Raw genomic sequence first — 26,891 nt, 5'->3', positions numbered from 1 at the left:
AAGAAAGAAGAAAGAAAGAAAGAAAGAAAGAAAGAAAGAAAGAAAGAAAGAAAGAAAGAAAGAAAGAAAGAAAGAAAGAAAGAAAGAAAAAGAAAGAAAGAAAGAAAAAGAGAAGCAAGCCATTGTTTTCCAAGATCTCAGGCTATACTAAATTGGAGGTTTCCACATGGATGAACTGTAACCTAACAGTGCCTGCCAGGTAAGGACTGGGAATGTTTCACCTCCATTTCCTCAAGGACACACAGCCAGAGAGGTTAAGGAACTTGCCCAAGGCCACAGTGTCAATGAGTAAGAAGTTGTGCTCTGCCCTGGAGTCTCAGCCCATTTGCCGCCCTGGCTCTGGGGTCTTAGCCTAGTTGCCCTGGATCTGGTGGCCTCCCTCCTGAGGTAGAGGTTGGGTCGACCCTCTCTCCCCTCCAGGGTTGTTCCGTCTGACTTTCAGGGTGAGACTTTCAACATCTGGAAAATGACTCAGGCTCTAGGTCCCTCCCAGGTTGTGGAGGTGAGGGCAGAGTTGTCCACAGGGTGGGGACCATAAGTCTGGAGCACATCTGGGGCAGCCACCCAAAAGGGTTTTATTTTTTAATCAACTTTATGAACCCAGAACTCACACACAACACACCTCACCCCTGCAAAGGATGCAATCAGTGGTTTCAGTATATCTGCAGAGTTGAACAACCATTACCAAATCCAGTTTAGATCATCTCATTACCCCCAAAGAAACCTGCACCCCTCAGTTCACTCCCCACTCCTCATCCTCTTTGGCCCCAGGCAACAGCCAGTCTCCTTTCTGTCTAGGGATCTGTCTGTTCTTGACGTGAGTGAAATCACATGACAGGTGCATTTTCTGCAGGCACCTCTTTTTGAAGACTTACAAAAAGTTCTCATAGTGAAAACAGCATTCTCTCAGGGTTATAGATGGGGGACTAGGCTCAGAGTGGTTCAGAAACTTGTCCAAGATCACTCAGCGCAGAAACTGTGGGAAGGGCTTGGATTTGGTCTGTCTTCCCACAGAGAACCCCAGCCGCCCTTCCTAGCCCTGGAACCCAGAGCTGTCTGACAGCTTACGGCCTCAGGACAGAGGTTTGGGGGGTGAGGAAAGCCTGAGCGGGGATAGTTTATGGTTTTGAGGGCCAAGGTTGGGGTTAACAGAGGGCCTGGGAGAGGCACCAGGTTTAGAAAACCAGGGGAGAACAGTCCTGCATGCCACCCCTGCCCTGCGTGCTAATTGGCCCAGCCACACCTGCATAACCCCCCTCCTGCACATCCCCCTCCCTCCTAGATACCAACTCCTAGGATGACTCAGCCTGAGCCCTGGGGCCAGCTGTCTCCTTTGCCACCTCCTCTACCACCTGTCTCATCTGGCTGCAACTGTCCCTCTGGATATAATTGGTGACCCAAGGGTGACTGGGCTAGGACTAGCCTCACCAGCAGATGGACAGGACAGCTCTGCCCCCAGAAAGTCCTCTGGACCAGTCTCATGGGGCCCTTACCCTTTCTAGTGAGGGCACATTCCACCTCTGGGCATGCAGGACCTCGGGTCCTCTTGTGATGTTCACTGTACTTTGGAAATGATGCTCATATGTTCAAATGATTCTGAAACCCAAAGAAATCCGGTTTCAAAACACGTCCTTTCAGGCAGCTCTCTGCATGGGTCCTCCATTTGAGCGGTCCCAACCCCCCTTGGGTTTGCTGACTTACTGAACCCCTCCATACAGGCAAAGTTTTCCCCTTAGATGGAGGAAGAAACCGGGACTGGACTTTGCAAGGTCACCCAGCCACGCATGGCTTTGAATGTGGGTGGATGGTCCTGGTTCCATGATCCCTGGAAACTGAATTTTGAAGATATGTCGTGGGCCCAGCCTTCTGGTGTGAGGAGGGGGGATGCGGTGGCCTTCAGTGACCTGGGAGGCAAATAAGGACAGCAGCTGCTTACTCACCAGAGTGCCAGCCCTCTGTGCACTGTTCCTCCCATTACCTCCTTACAGCCACGCAGCCTAGCTTGGAATCCCAGCCCCGTCAGGCTGCATTCTGACTTCAGGCAAGTCAATAAACCTCTCTGAGCCTCAGTCTCTTCTGTAAAATGGGCATAGTGAGGAGCCAGCAGGTGGCACAGTTAAGGCTCTGGATCCCACATAGCTGACTCTGCAGTTCAAATCCTGGACCCAGTGGCTTTAGAATCAATCCCTCTGGGTGCGTGTGCCTGCATGCCCAAAGTCCCGAGAGGAGTGGAGGAGAAGGATTGCAGCGTGGCCACGAATTCTTACTTTCTCTCTGTATCTGTCTCTGGTGGTGTATGCACCCTATTCCAAAAAAAATCTGAAAAAAAAAAAAAAAAAAGACAGGTACAATAAAAGTTCCCACGTCGCGGCTACAGTGGAGATCAGTGAGTTTGTGTGTGCACAGCACCTGGCACACACCGTAAGCTATTATTGTTATTCCCCGTACGTCACAGGGCAGAGCCCAAGCTCCTGGCCTCTAGGTGCTCACAGGGAGTGGAGACAAGTCAAGGGGGCTATTGCAGTCTAGAGAAGAGAGGGCTGGGGTGAAGTCTGGCCCAGCCTCAGGGTCATAGGAGGTCCACAGTGCCGTGGAGGATGCAGCCGGGTGCGTCCATCCAGCAAACCTGCTGCCCACCTGCTCTGTGACCTTGGGCAGGTCACTTGCCTGCCCTGGGCTGCAGTTCCCTGCTCTGCGCAGTAAAGGCACTGGACGGTCTCTCCAGAGACCTGGCCAACCACAGCCTTCTGGGCTATTTTTACCAAGACTCTGGGCAGTCACACGGCTCATCTCGGAACCAGCACCCAGTGGGCAGATGCCAGGGGCCCTGAGATGTTCCAGCCCCCCACACCCCCCCGTGTCCGAGCTGGACCCTTTGCATGCCAATCTCCCTGGGCTCCATCTTGTCCTGCCCATAAAGCAAGGTCAGGCCCCCTCATGACCCCTCCTTGCTGGGGGAACTTTGTGCTAGGAGAGCCACGGGGCCCGTCTCTTCATCTCTGCTGGTTTATCCTGTGAGTCCTCTCCCTTCCCCCAGCACCCTCCCACAGCCCTCCGTGCACCTGTCGGAGACCAGGCGTGCTCCATTCTCTAAGGTCCGTCCTCACTGCACTCCCGCGATTTACAGCCTGTTCTCATCCCACTCTGTGCTCGTAAACTTCCTCCACTTTATTTTAAGCTGTTTACAATTTCAGAACTGTTATGGGATTGGAGGTGGGAGTAGAGGGAGGGGTAGAAGGAGGGACGCCCAGACCTCTTGCTTCGTATCAGGCCTCCTGCTCCAGAGACCGATTCATGTGTTGAGGAGATAGAGCTAGAGAGAGACAGAGAGATAGAGAGGCAGAGAGAGCAGAGGCAAATTAAAAAACACTGAGAAGAGGAGAGAGAGACAGAGGTGGCAGGCAGAGACGGAGGCAGCACGGCCTCCCCAGCACAAAGCCCTATGTGAAGGAGAAGTGTGGGGCCACCTTCTGGCCCTGATGGCCTGACCAAGGACAATCTTCTCCAGGCCTCAGTGTCCTCAACTGTAAAATCAAATCTGGGTTGGGGACCAGCAGGTGGTATAGTGGTTAGGGTATTGGACTCTCACGTGGCCAACCACCATTTGAGTCCCAGACCCAGCACCTTGAAAATCATGCCAAGTGCATGTGCATGCCTAAAATCCCAGGAGGAGAATGGAGAAGGAGTTGCAAAGTGGCCATCCCCCCAGGGGACGACTTCTCACTTTCTCTCTTTCTGTCTCTAGGAAGCACAAATGCCCTATGAAAAAAAAAATCTTTAAAAAAATACAATAAAATCTGGGTCAGCCGATGGTATGGGGGTAAAGCATTGGATCCCAAATGGCAGACTGTGTAGTTTGAGTCCCAGACCTGGTGGCTTGAAAAACACACCAGGCCTGTGTATGTGAGTGCCCGAAGTCCTGAGAAGAGGATGGAGAAGGGGTAATGGCGTGGTAATCCCCTCTAGGGGGTGATTCCTCTCTCTGGCAATTGCATGCTCCCTATAGTAAATGAAAACAAAACTAAACAGAGCAAAAACCACTGGGAAGGGGTTGGTTGATGGGTCAGTCTGCCTCACAAATCTTCAGGTTTGAATAATAATAATCCCCCACTGTTGGCTCAGCATGACTAACCCCATCTACCAGATAGGAAGTTGGAGCTCAGAGAGGTGCAGATGTTCTTCTAAGGCCACACAGCAACCACAGTGAGACAGGGCCTGGGGCCACTGATGGAGTGGGCAGGCATTTTCCACCCATCTCCTTCCTCTCTGTGTCTGTATCCTTCCTCCCCATGCTTCATCCCTCTCTGGCCCTCAGTGCTCCCTGCACAAGGACGGGGTGATCTAACCGTGCACAAGCCCTTCCCACAAGGTCTCAGACCTTCTCTCAGCACAGGAGAGAGTGTGTGCTCCTCACCAAGGACCCCTCCACCCTCCCTTCGCTACTGGAGGAAGGGAACGCAGGGCACAGCGGCCCAGCTCTGCTGCCACCACCAGCCAGGCTGCCTGCTAACTCATGCACTGACCCAGGCGGCGAAGAACCAGCACGCGTGTCAGCTGCTGCTCTGGGCTCCCGCGCATCGACTCACTCGAGCCTTGCAAGGGCCTTTTGGGCTGAGTACTAAGAAAACCTGTTACTTTCATTTTGAAGGTAAGGAAACTGAGTGGTGGAAAAATTTGCCCCAACTCTTACTGCAGGGAGAAGCAGAACCAGTCGGAGGGGCTATGTGGATGACGGCTAAGCGCGCGTGGGTGACCTGCTGCTTTTCCATTCTGTGTGAACCTGCTTGGGCATGACAGCACTTCTGCACTGTGGGCACCTCAGTTCCATCCCTGGGCTGAGGCTTCGCATGTGTGACTTCCTCTCGCTGCCCGGCTGACATAGCTGGTTCCCTGCCCAGCCACCCTCTCCTCCTGCTTTGGTTGAAGAGTCTCCTTTTGTTTTGGGAGTGGAACTGGGGGAAGATGACTCCAGCCCTGGCCCCCAGGGTGAGTTACAGTTGCTCTGGGTCCATCATGGTGGTCTTACCTGTGATTGGTATAGAACCCCATCCTGGAAAATGGTAGAACAAAAGGAGTTTATTTACCAGGGTGGAGGGAGAGGGGCATCTTTCAAGAAAGAATTTGAAGCAGAAATTTTCCTTTTCTTGATTTTAAATATTGGGTAAGGGCGTGATGCCTGGAACTGTGGCAACCATCCTATGACCTTGAAGGGAAGGTAATTATAGAAAAGTAAATGTAGATGCGACCAGCAGGTGGCGTGGTGGTTAAGATGCTGGACACTCTCACCTGGCCAACCATGGTTTGAGTCCCAGACCTAGTGGCTTACTTTCTCACTTTCCCTCTCTCTCTCTGGTCAAATTAAAATAAAATGAATGAATTAATAAAATAAAATAAATAATTCTTTAAAAAAAAGTAAAGAAGAGTAAATGTAGAACCTAAAATCTTTGAGCTATAAATCTCTAGTTCTGGGGCATCTCTGCCTCCATATTTTTTGGGATCTACTAAATCTCCTTATTTATGAAGCCAATTTTACTTGTCTCTGTACTTGTAGAAATTACCTGTGGGACCAGCAGATGGCATAATGGTTATGTTGCTGGGCTCCCATGTAGTCAACTGCAGTTTGAGCCCTGGATCTGGCAACTTAAAACTCTTGCTGGGCACGTATGTGTGTGTGCCTAAGATCCCAAGAGAAGAATGGAGAACGGATTGTTGTGTGGCTGTTTCCCCTGGGGGTGATTTCTCACTTTCTGTCTCTCAGTCTCTCTGGTGAGCACATGCACCCTATAGCAAAAATGTCTCTCTAGAAAAGAAATGTCCTGGGGACCAGCAGTTGGCATAATGGCTATGTCGCTGGACTCCCATGTAGTCGACCACGGTTCAAGTCCTAGACCCGGTGGCTTAAAACTCACACTGGGCACATGTGTGTGCGTGCCCAGGATCCCGAGAGGAGAAAGGAGGAGAAGGGATTGTGGTGTGGCCATCCCCCCTGGGGGGTGATTTCTCACTTTCCGTCTCTCTGTCTCTCTCTGTCTTTCTGGCGAGTGCACGTGCCCTATAGCAAAAACCTCTCTAAAAAAATTTCCTGTAATTTGAGGCTGAAAATGCCTTGGCTAATAAACTACTCATGATCCCTTGAGGAGGAGGATACTTGCCCTATAGCAAAAACCTCTCTAAAAAATATTTCCTGTAATTTGAGGCTGAAAATGCCCTGGCTAATAAACTCCTCATGATCCCTTGAGGAGGAGGATACTCATGTGTGTATGAAGAGAAAACTGAGGCCCATGAATTTAAATAACTCACCAGTTAGGAATGGGCAGGGCCATGGCTTGAGCAGGGAATTCTGACTCTAAGGTCACAAGGTCACACCAGGACTGCTTTGCAATTCTGCCTGAATCACCACCCTCTGATCAAGGCCGGCTTCTCCTGAACCCCAGGACATGTCCTGCCCTCACCCCGCCTTCCCCTCTGACACCTGCCTGTGTTCTCTGCAGCGCTGGTGTCCAGCCATTTGCTGTTCCTGGCCAGTCCCGTTCCCTGTCGTGTCTTCACCCTTTGCACATGCTGTTCTTTTGCAGCTACTCATCCTGGAAGGCTCCCTCTGGGGCCATTTCCTCCCCTTCTGCCCACCCAACCCGGCACAGGCCCTCCTCCTCCGCCCACCCCTCCCCCAGAGCACCCATTGTGTGTGCCACGTCCTTGCCAGACCTTACCAGTCAGGTCCCTGACCAAGGATGAAACACATAACTGTGGGCAGGGGGCATGGAGTCCTGGGGCTCACAGCAAAGAGGGGCTGTCTCCACTTCCAAATGCAAAGGGAAGGAGCAATTGTGGTCTCCACCAGAAAGGGGGAGACCTTCTCTAGAGGGGTGCAGCCAACCTGCAGCAACCTAGCAGGGCTGAGGTCAGGAGAGTAAATGCTCTGGGTTGGTGGCCCAGGCAGAGGGCAGGGAGGGCAGGTGGAGAACAGGCGGCAGAGGGAAGACTGAACTCCTGGGCCTGTGTCCCTGCAGCTCTGCAAGGCCCGGGCCGTGGAGAGTGAGCACAGGGCTTCCAGCACGTCTGCACATTCTTTGGCTGTCCTGTTGACAGATGGAGTCCAGTTTCTCCCTCTGCATACAGGCTGCCTTAGTGACTCCTTCCTAAAGAATAGGCTGTGGGGCCACACGGTAGCCCAGTGGTAAAATACGAAGCTCTGCATGATGATCCACACAGGAGGGTGTCTGGTTCGAGTCCAGAGACCTTCCTCTATACCAGGTACATGCTTGGCTATGACCCAGGGAGGGCTGGAGGCTTGGAGCGACTCATGGTGTCCAGACCCTATTTGCTGTGCTGTCTCTCTGTCTCACTCATTATTTCTTCCATTCATGGAGTAAATACATAAAGTTGTTTTTAAAAAGTGGAAAAGGCTAGGATGGGCGATGTGGCAGTGCGGCTTCCGAGGCTGGGTCACAGAAGGTGCTGCAGCGTCCGTCTGGCTCTTTCTCCAAAGTCACTTGCTTTTGGAACCCAGTGCCTTGGCATGAAGCTGTAGAGTGACCCCCTGGAAGGCTGCGTCTACGTGTTCTAGCCATGGCCAGATGAGTGCGCTATGGAGCCCCAGGATGAGGACCCCAGCCCAGGCTGTGTGAACCACCCCTTGCAAACCAACCACCTTGCTGAGCCCAGCCAGCCCTGAGAGCCACAAGACCAGTCATCAAAACAGAACTGTTCTATTCTAGTCATTGCCTTTTGGAGTGATTTATCATACAGCAATAGATGTTGGAACAATGGTGTTTCATGAGTATTTGGTCAATGCAATGTATTGGGTACCGGAGTGAGTGCTTGTTTGTTTATTTTATGAGAAGCTGTCATTGAAAAGTCTCCCAAGTTCCCTGCTGAGCAGCCATGATCTCAGGTCCCCTGGGGCATTCACCTCTGCTCAGGAAAGCCACTCAACGGCCTTTCACAAACACGCCCACGTAAAGTGAGAGGTGAAAAACGACTAGTGACCCAGATCTGGCCACCCCAGTGGCCTCTGGAATGTCACCCAAGGCCTGAGATCCTGCCAACCTGGCCTAGAGATTCTTAGTGGGGGATTTAATCACGGCTTCCACAGGCAGCTTAGCAAGTCTCGCCCGAGAACATCATCCAGTGTCACTGCTCTGCCTCAGGGCACCCTGGTGGAGAGCAGGACTCCACGGCTCTGTGGAACTGGGGCAGGACGCTTTCCACCTGCTCACGGATGACCACAGGCCCAGAAGTCTCCAAGCCTAGAGAAGTGCCCCCCTGTAATTTGAGGCTGAAAATGCCCTAGCTGGTCACTCCTGCTCCTGATGAAGGCCACCCTTCCCAGAGGCCTGTGTGCAAGAACTGGGACAAGGTGGGCAGAGACATTAAGGGGCTCCTGATAGGACCACCCACCCTTTTCTGTGAGGGTCAAGGCAATGAGCACCTCATAGAAGGTGAAGGGACAGAGACCTGTGGCTTTCTCAGGACAGGTATCTGGAACACACCTGCAGGGCAGTGGCAGGGTGGCCCAGGAAGCCAGGCCCCAGGCGGGTGGACTGGGGCTCCCAGAGTCCTCACCACTCACTTGCAGTTGCACTGGCCCTTGGCCTGAGTCAGCCCTTGGGCTCTTGGCCAATCAGGGAGGAGAAATAGCACCTAAAGAAGAAGTCAGACTTCCTGGTCATCTGAAAGTGGAGGCTCAAGCTGATTTGACTTTGAAAAATGTAAAATGTGAAAGAGCATTTGTCCCAGAGCTACTGAGGCATATCACACTGGTTATAGACCCTGTAGGTCCCACAAGGCAAAGTGCTCTGAGCAGTCAGAGGAAGGGTTCTGGGTACAAATCCCAGAGCCACTCTGATAGATCATGGGGGAATTTCAAGGAGGTGTTCAAATCTATACGTGCCATCGTGGAGGAAGGAGCACCCCAAAAGCAACAGATTAGATGCAGATCAATAGAAGGTGGAGGTTTTGTGGCTATTTTTTTTTTAAAGATACACCTTTTGGGGGCCAGCAGGTGGTGTGGTGGTTAAGGCACTAGAACCCACATAGCCAACCGTGGTTCAAGGCCCAACCTGGAGGCTTGAAAAATCAGTCCAGTTGCACGTGCACGAGTGCCCAAGATCCTGGGAGGAGAATGGATGAGAGGATTGTGGCGTGGCCATCTGGCTTGAGTGATTTCTCACTTTCCTTCTCACTGTCTCTCTCCTGCGAGCACATGTGCCCTATGGAAAAACTTTAAAAAAAGAAAAAGAAAGAAAGAAATATCTTTCACTAGTTAGGGATCACAGACGAAATGAGGGGGAGGGGTGTAAAAGAGAGAGCCAATCCACACATTGAAATATAAAATATAAGATCTCGTTTAAATGACCAGCAAAACGGCAAACGCGTAGTTATGAATAGACTTCAGCAAGCCTGGCCTGTCGTTTTCGCCATCACCTGATTACCCAGCTCTGCTTGGTAAAGGTCAGCCAAGTCAAGAGACCCAGCGAGTCACCCCGCGACAGCTCTTCACAGTCTGTCACTTACGCTCGCCCAGATATCACCCGAGGCCTCTCTAGCTTCTCATCCCGGATCTACCCAGGAAGCCACATCCCAGGCCGGGTCACAGAGTTGGCTTTTCACTGTAACAGTCTGTGAAGTCACCTGGGCTGTCTTGAGGGGTGGTTCATGTGGGTTTTGGGGTGACAGGGAACATGCCCTGGTGTCCTTGCAGACATCTCTCTCTCTCTCTCTCACACACAGAGACATGCACACGTATACACACACATGAATGCATAGAACTCAAGTCCAGGAATCAGGCATTCAGAACCAGGGTCCTACTGGTGACTTCTTTAATTTTTGAAAGGCTCTACAGTTTCCGACGTGCTTTTACATCCACGTATCCAGTCTGTGTAACACTAACGTCCTCACTAACACCGGTGGGAGGCCTAAGGTGGGCGAGGTGCAGTGCTGAGCGAGAACTGACAGAGGACCAAGAGAGGAGCCCTGCCTCTTCTGTCCATCAGAGAAGAAACAAGACAGGGAAACATATTTTAAAAACATTAATAAATTCATCAATATGAATCAGGATCGGGCTTTCTATCTCTGATAGTATGGCAACCTGGAGAGCCCAAAACACTCTCTCCTCCTCATATCTTAATAACTTTGTCTGAAGAGCATTTAGAAGCCATTAATGTGTAAGTGAGTAAGTAAGAGGGTAAAGAAACCCTTACACAGAAGAGCAAAGACGTGGAAAACCTCTGGTCGGCCATATGGGAGTCCTGGGGGACAGTGTGAATCTGTCTAAGAGACATTTACAGGAATTCCCTGGGTCAGCCAATGGCATGGTGGTTAAGGTGACTGACTGGAAAAATATGTTAGGGTATGTGTTTATTATCTTAGTATAATTATACTAAAAATTCTAAAAATACTTTATATTTTATAAATATGCCTATCTATAATTTACCTACATTCTTTTAAAATATGTGTGAAAAATGGAAAAAATAAGTATTAGGTTACATAAATTACAATATATCACATTTCTTTATGTAATCATTGTCTACTGATGAAAATGTAAGTCTTTATAGTTCTGTTTTTGTTTGTTGTTACTAATAAAGGAAATATTACAACAGCATAAAGCCTTTCTTCTGTTGAATCACATGTCTGGTTAAATTCTTAAGAATGATATTAAAAAGATCCAAGAAGGGGCCGGCAGGAGGCGTGGTGAAGGATCTGGACTCCTGTATGGCTGACTGTCCAGACCCGGGGGACAGTTGAACAGGTTTCCTGAGGGAAGGAGTCGGAGACGGGACAAATGACATAGTGTCACAACACGGAGACAACACAGTGTTACAACTCTTCAGGATCGTCCGGAGACGGCGCAGTGTCACAGCTCAGGGTTGTCTGGAGACGACGCGGTGTCACAACTCTTCAGGATCTTCAGGGTCGTCTGGTGATTGTGGGCCAGGGATCGCGGTTATATACATGTTGGTGGGCAGTGATTGGCTGAATGAAGGATAGTAAAAAGGTGGGTTATGATTGGTTGCTTTTGTGGACCAATCATGAGGTGCCGGATATGCAAATCTGAGGGATTCTAAGGTCACCGATCTGCTATGGGAAGTGGCCAATCAGAGTATGGTTTAGCCAGTTGTGGCCTTTGTAATTGTGTAACTGTTTGCTCTCTGAGAAACCAGTGATATTTGCTGGTGCCAGCCTCCCACAGCTGACCGTGTTTTGAGTCCTGGACCAGGTGGCTTGCTTTCTCATCTCCTCTCTGCCCTCCCCTGAGCACACATGCTCTCCAGCCCCCCACCCCCGAACACATGTACCCTATAGAAAGTTAAAATAATACTAATTAATTAATTTGATTGAATTAACCTTTTTAAAAATCTGAGAATATTAAAAAAAAAGTGTGCCAGACGCATGTGCACATGTGCCTAAAATCCCAAAATGAGGGGAGAGAGAGGCAAAGGGATTGTGGAGTGACCATTCCTCATGGGGGATACTTTCTTGCTTTCCTTCTCTCTTTGTATCTCCCTAGAGAGAGTGTACATGCCCTCTGGCAAAATCGAAACAAGCAAACAAAATTCCCAAAAGAGAAAACAGTAAATCTAAAAGGCAACATTTGGAGAGGGTATATATACAAGGGGACTTCAAAACTTCATGGGAAAAAAGAGTTAAAAAACAAGTTTATTTTGGCGCAAAAATATTTGAAATCCATGCAATTTTTTAAAAAAATACTCATTTTCCATGAACTTTTAGAAGACCCTATGTATGTATCTATTTCATATTTGTTGTGAATCTTTACAGAACCCTATCCAATATCCCACCTGTTTGTGAGTTTATCCCCCTGAGTGGGCCCGGAGACCTTCCACATTCACCCCACACCCCTGACTCCTCCTTACCATTCTCCCAGAGCCCTTCACCTGGCAAGCTCCCTCAGGCAGAACCCATCTGTGTTTCCAGGTCACCCCCAGGGCGTAGCCCAGTGCCTGGCTCATTGCAGGCCTTAGGAAATATTTGGTCAATGAATGCATTGATGTACCAGTGAGGGAATTCATTCTAAAATAATCTCCTGGTGCAATTCCCTGCACCCAAACTCCCTTCCTCCTTCTCTGCTTATCAGACTCCCCCACTGTCCTCGGAAGTCTAATAGAGGCTATTTCCCTCTTCCTTCTCAGACCCTGGGAGCTTCATGAGCGCAGAGACCATGTCTGCCTCATTCATGGCTGTGACCCAGTCTGAGGCCAGGCACATGGTACCTGCTCAGTAAATATGTGTTAAATGAATGCAGAATAAATGCAATTGCGGGGCAGTATTTAAAAATATTAGCCTGTATTTTCCCCTAGGATTTTCTTTTTTCTTTTACCTTTGCTTCTTTAGACAGCAAGGTATTTCTGTGCCCAACCCTCGACCAAGGATGTGACAGGTGGAAACAAAACAAGCAAACAAATAAAGCCATGTCTCAGACCTGAATTTGTGTAACTTAGACCCAGCACCAGCAGTTGGCATGGTGGCTAAGGTGGCTGGACCCCACATGGCCAACTGCCAACCCTGCAGCTTGGACAACATGCTGGGTACATGTGTATGCATGCCCCAGATCCTGAAGACAGAAGTCTGACTGCTTTTTCCTGTTTTCCAAAATCCCTTCCATAGAGCCTGGGGTGAGTCATGCCCACAAACATTCACAAACCATTTTGGCCCAGTTGATAACAGGACTCTTTCTATATCCGATCCCTGGCATAGTATCCTTGAGAAGAGTGAGTCACGCCTACAAGCATTAACAGACTGACTCATTGACAGCAGGACTCTTCCCACATCCTATCCTTGGGACAGTATCTTGAGACCTGCATGAGCCCCTTATTTCTGTTATAAGACATTCTCTGCTGCCTTTCTGAAACCCAGACCTTTCTGATCAGCAACCTAGAAATTGTAAAACCTCTCACTCTCAAAACCAAATAAAAGGAACCTTAACATCTGATCACCCTGAGAAAAGGTATGTTTGTCCCTTTTCCGAGCATGGCCATACATATTCATGTTTAAAAATAAGCCAGCAGTTGGCGTAATGGCTATGTCGCTGGACTCCCATGTAATTGACCATGGTTCAAGTCCCAGACCCAGTGGCTTAAACTCATGCCGGTGTGTGTGTGTGTGTGTGTGTGTGTGTGCGTGCGTGCCCAAGATCCCGAGAGGAGAATGGAGGAGAGGGGATTGGGGTGTGGCCCCGGGGGGGCGGGTTCGATTTCTCATTTTCTGTCTTTCTCTGTCTTTCTGGTGAGCGCACAAGCCCTGTAGCAAAAACCTCTCAAAAAGAAAAAAGAAAGAAGCCACATTAATGATAGAATCTGCAGAGTTGGTTATGTCCATCGACACCCCCGAGAGAATGGAGAAGGAATTGCAGCCATCCCCCTCCTGGGAGGGGTGTGCGTTCTCACTTTCCCTCGCTCTCTGCCTCTGTCCCTCTCCAGTGAGCTCACACACCCTATAGCTAACTTTAAAAAAAGAAGAAGATGATGAAAAAGAGGGAGAAGCAGCAGCTTAGACCCTGAGAGAGTCGGGAAGAACACAGAGAAAGAGCTGAAGGAAATCTTGAGACTTTCCTGCTTTTCAGGCTGGAAAATCAATCTCTCCTGTTTTGTCTTTTCTCTTTTTTTCTTTCTCTCTTTAAAGTTAGTTCATTTATTTCATGAGAGAAAATGAACACTCTTAACAGAATTTCACACTTCAATCCTCCCCCAGGCCTGCCAGCCTTCCAGGACTCCAGGCCCATTTGTACTCCTGGGTCAGGGCAACCTGGGAACGGACCCCCCATCTTCCCTATGGCTTTCACCATTGCAAACGTTGGCTCCTGCTGCACTACCACAACTGAGCCTGGAAAATCATTTCCTGAAACGGCCAGAAGGAGGGTAGTTGAAGGAAGACAGTAAGATTGCAGATGAAGGTGGTTCCCAGAGAGAGTGGCTCTGCCTCTGCTTGGGGCCACCTCTAGCTCACGGAGCACCTTCTGTGGATTAGGAAAGGCGCCCCTCTGTGTGCAGTGTGGTGACGAGCACAGACTGCACCCGGCCCTTACCAGCCCCTCAGCCAGACCCTGTGGAGTGCACAGCCCACACAACAGCACGGGGCAGGCCTGCCGTGTCCTGCAGGGGTGGCAAAAGCTCAGTCAGACTGCAGCAACCAGATCCAGAGGAAATAGGCACCTCACATCCTGAGTGGAGCCCTCATAGTGTAGGGGGTGTTCTGAGAAGGAAGCGGCCCCAAGCAAAAGCAGGCCTGGGCAGTCACAGGGTTTCCTCTGCTTGAACAACGATGCAGGACTAGGCGGGCAGTCCCAAGGAGACCAGTGGCCACAGCCAACAGCAGCTACCAGACTGCCACCTCCCCAGCCACATGCACCACGGCGGGGCACACGTAAGCCCTGGGAATGAGTCCACCCTTGGTCGGACTGGGCGAAGCCTCAGACAGCCTGAGTTTGAGTATCTGCCACTTAGGTGCACAGATGAGGCCTGAACAGACGGGAACGGCTCCGTTTGGTGCCTATCGCAGGGATAAACTGAGGTCTTTGTTTACCTGCCGTGCCCAACAAACATCTGTTGCACGATGCTGAGTGAATGACAATCACCGACACGCCTCTGCACTCTGAATTTCATTCTGTCCCCAGTAATCACCAGAGCCCACTGTCTCCCTGACTCGACTGTCAATTGCGTGAGGGCAGGGACCTGGTTCCTCCAACTTGGAACCCTGCGCACGCCTCTGCAGTGGAGCGTGCACGGCCTGAGTGTGCAGCCGAGTACTAACGTGATTCGACTGTGGATTCTTTTCAGTCTCAAGATCAGACTGCTCCTGCCATCCCAGCTCCCTTTTCTTTCTCTCTCGCTTCTTCACAGAGCCCAAGAATTCCCACTCCCCGGAGCAGAAGGGAGGCAGGTGGCCCATTCGTGCCGGGGCCCTGGGCCACAGCACAGGCTGTTAACAGGGGTGCAGGACCTGAGCTCTGTCCTGTGCAGTGCCCAGGAGCCTTGCATGATTTGGGATTTGGGACAGTGACAGCAGGCTCATCTGGGGGATGCTCAAGGGCAGAGAGCATGAGGTCCCTTGTCCTGGGAGCCACTCAAGAGTCATAGTGCTAGGGATGTGGGCTTCCCAGGGATGGCACCTGGACTGGGGGCCGGCGCTCAAGGCCCTCACGGCTTGGGGAGCCCCCAGGCCCTTTGCAGCCCGCATTCCGTGGCCTCTGCTCCAGCTGCTTCCCAGCTGCACAGTCACGTGCCAGCGCCTGGCTCAGGCTCACAGTGACACTGAGGTCCCCGCCCGTGTGCTCTGCATTTGCGGGCGTGGATTTTGTCTCTCAGCCCGTGTCTCTCACTTATCCCCATGTGGCTGCCCTTTGTCTGTGGCCAGGAGGTCAGTGTCTGCCACTGGTGGCCACCTAGCTGTGTCTCCCTGGTCACAATGAGTCCCTGCTGCCCCCCAGGCCACGATTTCAACTCCCAGTTCTGCCACTTCCCAAGATGACCTTGCATTCTACTTTGGTCTCACTAACCACAGTGACCATCTCCACGGTCCCATCCCCTGTCCTCTGGGCTCCCACAACCTGTCACCTGGCACTGAGCTCCCACATTGCAAAGGTCCAAGGTCCCCCAGGTTGGGTAAGGCCCTTCCTCCGTGTCCTCTGCCTGCCTCTGGAGTGGCCTGAGGAGGGTGGGCTCCTGTCCCCTCCTCCCTTCTTCCTCACAAGGCTCTCTGCATCCACAACCCCAGCGCCTGTCTTCCTGCCTTCTCTTCCTGAGGTGGGGGGTGGACTGGGTGCTTCACTTGCTCCAGGGGCTAAAAACTCCAGGCCGAGACTGAGATGTTGCAGGGCCTTTTATTAAAACCAGGTGGGCCGCCCCATCACCTGAGAAGGTGCACGCATGTTCCAGATACCCAGATGCTTCCCCGTGCTGGACGTGGCTGCCCCACCCTGCCCGGACCCACGGGACGTGCTGTCTTCACGGGGCAGGTGGGGATCAGAGAGCTATCTTGGCTGGACTTAGTTGAGGGCTTGGGGAGGCTGAAGTGTGGCTGGTCTGACGCTGGAAGGAGCTGGGTTGGGGGTTAGGGAAGAGGAGGTTGAAGTATGACCCAGACCCTGCAGGCCACACTGAGCAAAGAGCCAAGCCTCTCCTAGGTCCCCTCGGAGCGCGGTGCCCAGGTGGGCAGAGCCATCTCGAACGACCACTCTTCCCTCCGCCTCGCCTGCCCACCACCCATAAACAAAGCAGACAAACTCTACACGGCTACAGGACTCAGTCCCCGCCCTCCCTGGGGGCCCAGTTCCAGGTGTGGGGGGGTGGGCACGAGGGGGCTTAGCCCTGGAACCCCAGCTCCTTGTACTTGGCGGCGATGTCGTTCCGGAACAGCTCCAGGGCCTTGCTCATGGCGGCCTGGGCGTCGGCACCGAAGTCCCCGGGGTGCTTGCTCTGCAGAACCTGGATGATGGCTTCCGAGATGAACTGCAGGGAAGGGACAAGGGAGTCACTGGGGCGTGATGGGCCAGGAGCCAGGTAGCAGCAGACCACACCTGCCTTCTCTTTACTCTGGGCTGTTTACGGAGCACTTAGAACCATCACACAGAACCATGCCCGGACGTGGTTCTGCGTGATCTCTGTGGGTTAACTCCTTTAATCCCCACAGCCACGGTGAGACAGGTGCACACAAGGAAACCGAGGCATGGGGGTGCTAAGCCACACGCTGAGTCACACAGCCAGGAAGGGGCACTGACCCCAGATGGGCCCGCCTGGGAGCCCGGGCTCTGACCCACCACCCTCCTCCGCCTCTGCCCAGGATGAGAGCCTAACTGCTCAGGCAGGGTGTGTGGGGCAGCAGGAAAGGAGGAAAATGCTCAGCCTCCCTTTCCCATGGACTTCATGGTCAGAAAATCTAGAAACAGTTTCCATTTGTGTGTTTAACTTTTGCACTTCACAGCCCGGTGCGGTGACTGCTGGGAGACCTGATTTCGGGGCACATGCTGTGACCTTTCCTGTGCTCAGCACAGAGGCTCAGAAACACGGTGGGAGGGCTTCAGAGAGAGAGACACGGCAGGGGTGAGGGCTCGGGCAGCACAGGGCCGGGACGTCCCCTCCCAGCACCGCTGTCACCGATTGCTTTTCCAGGCACCGTCTCGTCACCAGGAAGAGAGAGACTGACGTGTCTGCAGCACGGGCTGCGAGGTTTTGGAAGACCCGCGCGTGTAAAGCGCTGTGCTGCTGAACTGAGACTTGATGTCTGCCACCACCCTGGCAGGTGCACCGAGCAGTGTCATTTAACAGAGGGACAGCCAAGTGGCTGGCCCGAGGTCACAGAGCAAGTGGACACAGCTGAATTTGTGCCCAGGGGATCATGAACAAGCAGCTGCCGGTGCAGACCCATGGCTGGCTGCTCACCTTTCCTTAGGGCCCCAGGGTGCAAGTGACCAGGGATTGGGGGTAGAGACAAGCAGAGGGACAGGTGTGGACACCCAGGAAACACCGTGCAGGTCAGAAGCAGGGACAGCTCACAAACATCTCCCCTGGGCCATTGATTTGGACCTATGTTTAAGTTCACCTTGGATTTCACAATTGCAATGGAACAGAGTGAGGACTTGGGCGGCTGTAGGGCAAGCCCTGACAGAGAGCTTGGGAGACCCAAATTCCAGGGCCACCTCTGCCCTGCCCCCATGGGTACCTTCATATGCCAACTGGGGGCTTCCCTTCAGTGGCCCTGTGGGGTCTGCAGAAGATCCGCTCATACCTAGAGAAGTGTGGCAGAGACAGCTGTATGATCCAGAAATAAAGCCATCCTCAGCACCCACCCCTCTGTCCCTGAGAGGGCCCATCTGTCCCCAGGCAGGATGGACAGCGTCCTAGGAGGAGCACAGGAGGAGGCCCAGGCGAGGAGGCCAGCACACCCGGGCTGGGCCTAATTTTTTGCCGGGATTATGCACTGAACTAAACTTGTTCTGGGCAGGACCAGTTCGGCCTGCTCACTGGTTGTGACCCTCAACTATAATGTTTTCTCTCACTGAGTCTCAGTTTCCTTGCCCCTACAGAGGCAATTTGGCCGCCCCAGTTGTACTGGCTACCACATGCTCCTGGTAGCAAGCCAGGTTTGACCTTGAGGAGTGGCGTTCCAGCTGGAAGCCGCTGGGAACGGGGATAACTTACAACCCAGCCTGGCAGGCGCCATGACAAGGGTGAGAAGTACTTGTGGGGGAGGGCTGACAGATGGAGCAGCTGATGGCCTCGTGGGCTGGGGGCTGGGGACTGGGGGCTGGAGGCCGGACAGAGGAGGAGTCTTCTGAGCGGCCTCGAGAAGACGGCGAGGGCAGGGCCCACAGCATGCGCCAGCGTCTCGGAGGAAGAACTGGCTGGTTGTTTCTGTGATACCGAGTTGGCAGGACAGGCAGGCTTTTTGTGAGCAACAGGGCTGGGGTGGGGGTGCCAAGGGTGAGGCTGTAGGGGGTGGTTGTTGTCCATAGCAAAAACGGTGCCCCAACAGATTAAGAGCATGACTTTCAGACGACCATACATCTAACTGTGCCTGCTGGGTTATTCACTGTGTGACCTTGGGCAAGCTGCATAACTTCTCTGAGCCCCTAGTTTTCCCATCAGTAAAGTGATGAGAACAGCACCTGCCCAGCACAGACACTAACTGCTCACTTAGTGCCCATGTTCCCTTCTTCCTCGGTAGCAGAACACTGGCTGTATGGCCTGGCAATAGACTCTGTTCTCCAGCTTCCCATCTAGACAGGCATGGCCCTGGAACTGACTTTTGAGCAATGGCATGGAACAAAATTGTTGCATGCCATTTCTGGGACTCTTCATACTCTTTAGAGGAGACCCTTCCTTTCTTTCCCCTGCTTCCTGTTTGGAATATGGAGCAGATGGCTGGACCCCTTGCAGCCATTTTGGCCATGAGGCAACTTTGAGGACAGACATTTGCTAAGGATGGCAGTGAAGAAAGAGCTGGCACCCTTGATGACTATGGACCCCCACCAGCTCTGGGCCCCTGCCCTGGACTTCCTTTAGGGGAATAAAAAAGAAGATACCAGACACAACTCCTGATCTCCTGGGATGATCATGAGAATTCATAGGTGACCCATGCCAAGGCTTACCACGGCCCATCCCAACTGGCTGCTCTCTTCACTGTCCTCGTTGCTGCCTCCCCTCTAGAGGAGGCCCCGTCCACGTGGTCTGCTCCCTCAGAGCTCCCCTCCCACATCCACTCCTCTCTCCAGGTGTGGAGATAGAACTCGAAGCTCAAGCTCCAGGCCCACCCACTCCCCAGCCCATCTCAGGAGGTTCAGACTGACAGCCGTATCGGGGACAGCCGAGGTTCTGCCTCTCTGTAAAGATGCAGGAACAGTACACCCAACCGGTTGGCCACCCCACCTGGGTCGAGCTGCCACATGAGTCCTCTGTGTTCCAGACTCTCAGTGGCACAGAGGCAGGGGGCTCTGGAGAAATGGGGACATGAGTGTGAATCCCAGCTCTGCCACCTGCTGCCTCTGTGACCATGGACAAGCTACTTAACCTGCTGAGCTCAGTTTCCTCAGCCGTTGAGTGGATATGCTAATGGCATCTTCCCGTGGAAACACGAAAGCTGCGCACCCCCGTGTCCCTCAGTGAGAGCTACTGATTTACCATACTACGTGAAAGATTCTAAATTCAAGGGACCAGCAGATGGTGTAATGGTTGCAAAAGTGGACTCCCACATATTCAACCACGGTTCAAGTCCCAGATCCAGTGACTTAAAACTCACACTGGGCACGTGTGCATGAATACTCAAAATCCCCAAAGGAGAATGGAGGAGAAGGGGTTGCAGCATGGCCATCCCCCTGCCCCGGGGAGGGGGGGTGATTTCTCGCTTTCTGTCTCTCTGTCTCTCTCTGTCTCTCTGGTGAGCACATACACCCCATAGCAAAAATCTCTTTAAAAAATATTCTAAATTCAAGACACTGCAGTCCTTCTCAATGGCCCCACAAGGGAGGAAAAGTGGGTGCTGGCTCACTTTATGGACGAGAAAACTGGGGCACAGGCAGGAGCAACACAGGTTACTCCCTTGGTTAAAGGAAATTGGTGGCTGGACTGGGATTCGTCCCCTCAAGGCCTCTCCTTCCACCCTCCCACCCGCCCCTACCTCCAGGTACTTGACGGGGATCTTGTGCTTGGTGGCGTGGGACTGGGCCAGGGGCTTAATCTCCGCCTCGTGCTGCCCCTTCTTCTTGAGGATGCCCCCCAGGGCCGAGAGCACGGTGTTGCCATGCTTCTTCAGGTCCTCCGAGGCCTTCATCTCGTCCTCTGTCTTCAGGTGTTTGAACTTGTCGAACTTCTCCAGGGTCTCAGGGTGTCCCTTGAAGAGCCTGGGGGTATAGGGGAGCTAGAGTCAGATGCAAGAATGCAAAGTGGGACCAGAGGTGACCAGACATGAGTTCAAGTCCAGCTCCCTCTCTTCCTAGCTGTGCGACCTGGGGCAACTTCTTCCCCTTCCTGTACCTCAGCTTCATCCCTCACGGAATGTGAGTAACTTGTCTCTGCTCAACTGATTTAATGAAATGGCACATGCTGAGTGCCAGAGGGTGGCTGGCACAGGAAGCGTTGTATAAAGATTTGCCATTATTATTTTTATCATCACCACCATCCTCCCCTCATCTCTGCAGTGTGCCCCGGCCTCACTCCACTGTCCTCCATGCCTGGATGGCAGAAGACTGAGAGGCAGGAGCTCTGAGACAGGCTGGGAGCACCTACAGGCCCATGCTGAGCTCCGTACCTTCAGTCCCTTTAGAGCCGTTCAAATCACCCCTGTTTACAGACAAGGAAACGGGGACTCGGACATGCAGTCACGAGCTCAGTTTTACAGGACTGGAGTGCAGAGGAGCAGGCGAAAAGCAGACTGTCTCAGGCTAACTAGTGGAGTGGTGGTGAAGGCTTCTGGATCCCACATGGCCAACTGTGCGGTTCGAGTCCCGGACTCAGTGGCTTGAGAAACACACTGAGAGCATATGTATGCGTGTTCAAAATCCCAGGAAGTGGAGGAGAAGGGATTGTGGGAAAGTGAGAAAGCAATCCCCAGGGGGGATGGCCATGCTGTAACCCCTTCTCCATTCTCCTTAAGGTTTTGGGCACACTCACACACATGCCTGATGGCTTGTTTTTCAAGCCTCTGAACTGGGATTCGAACCAAGCAGTAGGCCATGTGGGATCCAGCAACCTCAACCACCATACTACCCTACCCTTATGTTCACCCACTGTTGCTGGCTGGTGAATTATTGCTGGTACCCTCATTAGGACTCCCAAGGGGGGATGACCATGCCACAATCCCTTCTCTATTCTCTTGGGATTTTGTGCATGCATGCATATATCCCCAGAGTTTCAAGCTGCCGGGTCCAGGTCTTGAACCATAGTCAACCACGTGGGAGTCCAGCCCCTTAAACACTACACCACCTGCTGGCCCCAATGCCATGATTATTTTGTTACACAAAGAAACACATTCCAACCATTTGCACACATGCTGTCTGATGGATCTCAGACCCTCCATTAGGAAGAGGGTCTAATCACATGCTAAGTCCACCCTCCCAGATATATATACATGGACCTAAGCAAATGCCTGTTTTGTTAAATACCAGTACCAGCAATCCTAACCCACAGCTGCATGGCACTTACTGTATGTTCAAAATGCTACATTTAAAAAGCCCAACAAGGGGCCAGCAGATGATGTGGTGGGTAAGGTGTTGAACTCCCACATGGTCAACCGTGGTTCGAATCCCAGACTTGGTAGCTTGAAAAATCATGCAAGATGCATGTACATGCCCAAAATCTCAGGAGCTGATTGGAAGAGAAGGGATTGTGGTGTGGCCATCCCCTTAGGGGGTGATTTCTCACTTTCTTTTTCACTGTGGCAAGTGCACGTGCCCTATTTCAAAAAACAAAATAAAATAAAATAAAATAAAAATAAACAAGGTGGACCGCATTTCACAGATGAAGAAATGAAGGCACAGAAAGACTGAGCGACTTGACAGGGATTCACTCAGGCCGTCTGACTCCATGGCCACACTCCCGATGACGACCAGGCCTCTGTATTGTTATACACAGACACTTACATGCAAACGGATACACAGAAATGTACAAGGGCCCACAGATGTGCACACCTGTGGGCACTCAGACTCACGTGCACACTCATACGTACACACACGGACGTACAGGGGTGCGTGTAAATATCTCATAGCACATGCCCGTACTTGCAGACACACACACATACACACACACACACACACACACACACACACAGGCACACACTGCATGGACAGGGAACACTCCCTTCCCCTCAGGCTTCTCCAGGACTCCAGGTCTGCCCACAGCCCAGGCTGACGTCCCCACTCTCCCTGGGCCCCGTCCAAAGCCTGTGCGTCACTGACAGCTTGTCTCTGGCACCTTTCATCCAAGGGTCCCCAAGCTCCTGACTATTATTATCTGGCAACAATGATCCTTGAACTTCTGCCGACAGCTGTGAGACCTGGCACCCACGGGTGATAGCCCAAGGTCAGTTCACTGGAAAGAGACTATCTGGGGCGGAAGAGGACCAAGGACTAAGACCAGGTAGCTAGGGCCTCATGTGGAAGTGCCCCTCCACACCAGTGTCTGGGAGGGAGAACACAGGACTGAGAATTACGGAAGCTGAGTTCCGGCCCCAGCTGTGTCTCCAGTGTGCTGTGTGATGTTGGTGAAGTCACTCACTGTCTCTGGGGCTTGGTTCACCTATATGTAAGCCAAAGTGTCAGTCTGGAAGATCCTCAGCCTCGCCCTCCACTCTCAGCTCCAGACAACCTGGGAGCAAGCCTGTATTTACTTAAGTAGTGAGGGAGAACTGGGTTCTAGGTCTTTCCAGACCATTCCGGCACCACACAGCTGCCAGACTCCCAAGGCAGCCACAGAAGTTCGTGCCCCTGTATTTGCCTGACAGCAGCAACCCCGAAAATGAACACCCTGCGGGAATGGGCCCAGGGCATTTCCTCCAGTGTTCCGGAAACCCTCGCTGTCCACGCGTTTGTCTTCCATCCTGCTATCGAGCTGCCTGGGCCATCACACAGGTCTTCAGGCAGGTCAGAGAGAAAGGAAGTCATCCCTGCTGTCCTCTGAACTAAGGTCCAATTGGACACCCGCGTGGAGCACTGAGGATTCCCTCAGACCCACAGGAACCTTCTGGCTCTGCAAGAACCAAAGTCTCCGAGTGAGGCAGACCCACCTCCAGGTGGCAAGACCATGGCAGAATGGCACCATGGTCAAGAGTGGGGGTGCTGGACCAGGCCTGGACTTGAATTCTAGTTCCCTCTTGCTAGCTATGTGACTCTGGGCAAGTTACTTAACCCCCCTGTAAAACACAGTAATTAGGGACCAGCAGTTGGCGTAATGGCTATGTCGCTGAACTCCCATGTGGTCGACCGCGGTTCGAGTCCCAGACCTGGTGGTTTAAACTCATGCCGGGTGCGTGTGCGTGCGTGCCCAAATGCCGAGAGGAGAATGGAGGAGAGGGGATTGCAGCGTGGCCATCCTCCTTGGGGGATGATTCCTCGCTTGCTGTCTCTCTGTCTCTGTCTGTCTGGAGAGCGCATGCACCCTATAGCAAAAACCTCTCAAAAAAAAAAAAACAGAAAAAACATGGTAATCAAAATAACATCGTGAGGCCTCAGTGAATTAATCTGGATGAAATGCTTAGGTGTTCCCTCATTGTCTCCATCTCCATCGTCACCACCACCCGTCACCACCGTCATCGCTGTCGTCTCTGTCATCACCACTGGCATTATCACCAGCACCACCATCGTCCTTGACTGTCCTCAGGAAGCTGAGATTCTGCCTGTAGCTGGCAGGGGCTGGCTGAGACTCTGGCTCAGTTTCCTCCGTGTAATGTGGCCACACTAGCAGAGGTTTTCAAACTTTTCAAGGGCTGAAATTTTTGTTCCAACAAAAGTGTGCAGATGGGGGACCAGCAGTTGGAGTAATGGCTGTGCCGCTGAACTCCCATGTAGTCGACCGCATTTGAGTCCTGAACCCGGTGGCTTAAACTCACACCAGGCGCGTGTGTGTGTGTGCCCAAGATTCCGAGAGGAGAATGGAGGAGAAGGGATTGCAGTGTGGCCATCCCCTGGGGGGTGATTTCTCACTTTCTGTCTCTCTCTGTCTTTCTGGTGAGCGCATGGGCCTTATAGCAAAACCCCTCCAAAAAAAAAAAAAAATGCGCAAATGGGACCAACAGTTGGCATGGTGGTTAGGATGTTGGACTCCCACATGGCCAACCATGGTTCAAGTCTCAGACCTGGCAGCTTGCTTTCTCATTCCCTTCCCTGGCTCTGTCTCTCTCTGGTGAGTACATGTACTCTATAGCAAATTAAGAAAAAATAAATCATGGGATTGGCTGGTGGTGTGGTGGTTAGGGTACTGGCTAACTACTCTCTTTCTCTGTCTCTGGTCAAATTTAAAAATAATAAAATGTTAAAGTAAATAATACATTTTAAAAGTCAATAAAATAATTTCTGTAAAAATCATAATAAATAAATAATTCTTTTTTAAAATAAAACAGAAAAAGTTAGAGCAAGAGGAGGAAAAGCAGGGGCCTGGAGCCCACTCAGCAGCCCCTCTCTCCTGGATGCCCACCCCCCACCCCGATCTTCCAGCTTCTACGTTCTACTAGGTCATCCTTCAGAAAAGTCATGACGTGTTTTTCTGTTTTCCTATGCAAAAATGCACCATGACTTTCCCAATGACCCAATAGAACTTTATGGCCAGGTACTTGCTGTGAAGGCTCAGGGTTTTTCTAGCAGACTCAACTTAACAAAATTTGCCAGTTTTCAATACCCCAAGGCTTAAGAGAAATGACCTTCCCAAGGTCAAGAGCAAAGCCTGGGATCAGAATCTGGAACAGAACCGAGAGCCCATCTTCCCTAGGGGCAGTCACAGCCCTGGGAGTTAACATCGCCTCTCCCCTGGCCCCAGAGAAGCCCTCCTCCCTGAACCGCAGACACTGTGAGGACAGAAGCACCTGGCATGACTCTGTAATCCTGCAGCCTCAGACGCCACAGGGCATCTGGCCCTCGGGGGCCTGCCAGGGACCAGTAGCCTCAGGCATCATGCCTGGTCCTGGCCCTTGGTCTTGGCAGGCCTCTCAGATCCACCTTGGGAAGGGAGATGACACAATACCCGAGTCTCCTTCAAGACATCCAAGACACTGCCTTAGGGCTGGCAGGCCCACATCACCTTGGAAAGACACCTGCTTGCAAACCCAGGTCTCCCCCCACCCCCGACGGTCCTGCCTCCTCTACAAAGACAGAGGGGATCCCAGCTCAGGAGAGTGGGGAGGGGTCTCAGAGAGCATGGCAGATGAGCACTGCATTTGGTCAATAGAGAAACAGGACTCAGAGACACGCAGTGCCTGATCCAAGGTCACACAGCAAATCGTGGCTCAGGAGTTGATGTCAACTTGGAGGGGGGAGACGCTTATCCAGACAGGGCCTGTCTCAGCCCCAGCAGCCTGCTGACAGAGACGGGAGGAGAAAGACACAGGGCGGCTCTGAGACGCCTTAGTCAATGGAAACTTGGCTGTCCTTCCTCAAGGGTCCCAGCATGGACACTAAGCCCTGAGAGTTCGGACAGCAGAGCTTCCAGGACGCTGTCCTCCCAGGCAGAAGGCGAGGGGGATGGCGAAGCCTGAGGGGGACCCAGAGACGTCTAAATGGCGAGGAAACTTTCTGGGTCTGTGAGTTATAGCACTGAAGCCAATTCATCTGCCCACAGCAACCCTGGGCCACTTCTTTTCAGGGATAGAAATGGCAGTCCTTATCCCTTAGACTTTTGACCTAAACTAGCCCAGCACCCAAGCCAGAGAAGGGACCAGGAGCAGGGGAGAGTCTGTCATCCTCTGGGGTAGAAACGATGGGAAATGGGATTCTGTGTCCAAACCACACACGGTTCTCTAGGGGCAAACTCAGAATTTTTTGTTCATTTATTTTTTGTTTATTTAGGAACCTCCGCTATTGAAAGCAGGGTATGCTTGAAGACCACTCATTCCAGACCCTCAAATTCAAGATATACTCAAGTCAAAGGGCCTCTGTTTTCTGGCCTCTAATTATAGTACTTTGAAAGGTCCCCCTTCTGGGCTTCATCTGTAATGGTGACCAGCGTTTCTAAAACTCACCATATTGTAAGAGCTGTTAGGACCCTTCGATGTATCCTTTTACTTAATTCTCAATTCGGCTCTATAATGTAGGTATTGGGGTTTTCTTCCATTGCACATGAAAGGAAATTGAGGCTCAGAGAAGGTGAGTACCTTCCCAAGGTCACACGACTGCTCAGTGGCATAGCTAAGTCTGGAACCAGGCCTGTCTCACTTCGAAGGCCATGTCTTAGTCTTGACACTTTATGGACTTCAATAGGCTTGTGACCCTGGGGATTTGCATCTCCTTGGGTCCTTCTTGCCCTTATCTAGTAGGTTAGGTGCACAAGACCTCTCAGGGCAGTTCTTAATTCTGGCTGTCTAGAACTCTAAGAGGTCTCCTGATGGGCTCCAGGCACCCAGGGTTCGAGCGCTCTCCAACTACGGGGCTGTTGTAGGTCTCTTTGTCTTTCCTGAGTCTAACCCTTGACACTTAAAAGCAAAGAAAAATCAAGTGGGGGTTTTGACAACCTCAACTAATACAGCCAAGTGGTCTACCCTGGGCAAACTTTCTGCCTGGGGCTTGAACACCTTTGATCTTCGGGATGTGGGTAATGGGGATAATGAGATCTCTTCCTTTTACCTGATGAGGACTTCCTGCCCATGGCCTGCGACGTCAGCCTCCACCTTCCCCCAGACGTTCAGCACCAGCTGCCACTCCCCATCGCTGCGCCCCATGGCGCCGTCTGAAGAAGACAAAA

General features: G+C 52.0%; 1 protein-coding gene across 2 annotated transcripts in view; it reads right to left on the bottom strand.

Annotated features, from left to right (window-relative positions):
- Positions 1–15,821: 15,821 nt before the first annotated feature.
- The window catches only part of MB (myoglobin), a 16,114-nt gene continuing 5,044 nt past the window's right edge, over positions 15,822–26,891 (bottom strand). Inside the window, exons 1-3 of one of the 2 annotated variants that reach the window (XM_006170319.2) lie at positions 26,774–26,885; positions 20,128–20,350; positions 15,822–16,463 (exon numbers count right to left, since the gene is read on the bottom strand). In XM_006170319.2, coding sequence (XP_006170381.1) covers positions 16,317–16,463; positions 20,128–20,350; positions 26,774–26,868 — 465 coding nt within the window. In that variant the 5' untranslated portion in view covers positions 26,869–26,885 and the 3' untranslated portion in view covers positions 15,822–16,316. Of the gene's footprint in view, positions 16,464–20,127; positions 20,351–26,773; positions 26,886–26,891 lie in introns of those variants that run through there. The other variant, XM_006170320.1, reaches the window with a different exon arrangement.

The sequence above is a fragment of the Tupaia chinensis genome, unplaced genomic scaffold (genome assembly GCF_000334495.1).
Source record: "Tupaia chinensis unplaced genomic scaffold, TupChi_1.0 Scaffold148234_1, whole genome shotgun sequence".
Taxonomy (NCBI): domain Eukaryota; kingdom Metazoa; phylum Chordata; class Mammalia; order Scandentia; family Tupaiidae; genus Tupaia; species Tupaia belangeri.
Note: the sequence above shows the minus strand (reverse complement) of the source record. Positions and strands in the feature narration are given on the sequence as shown.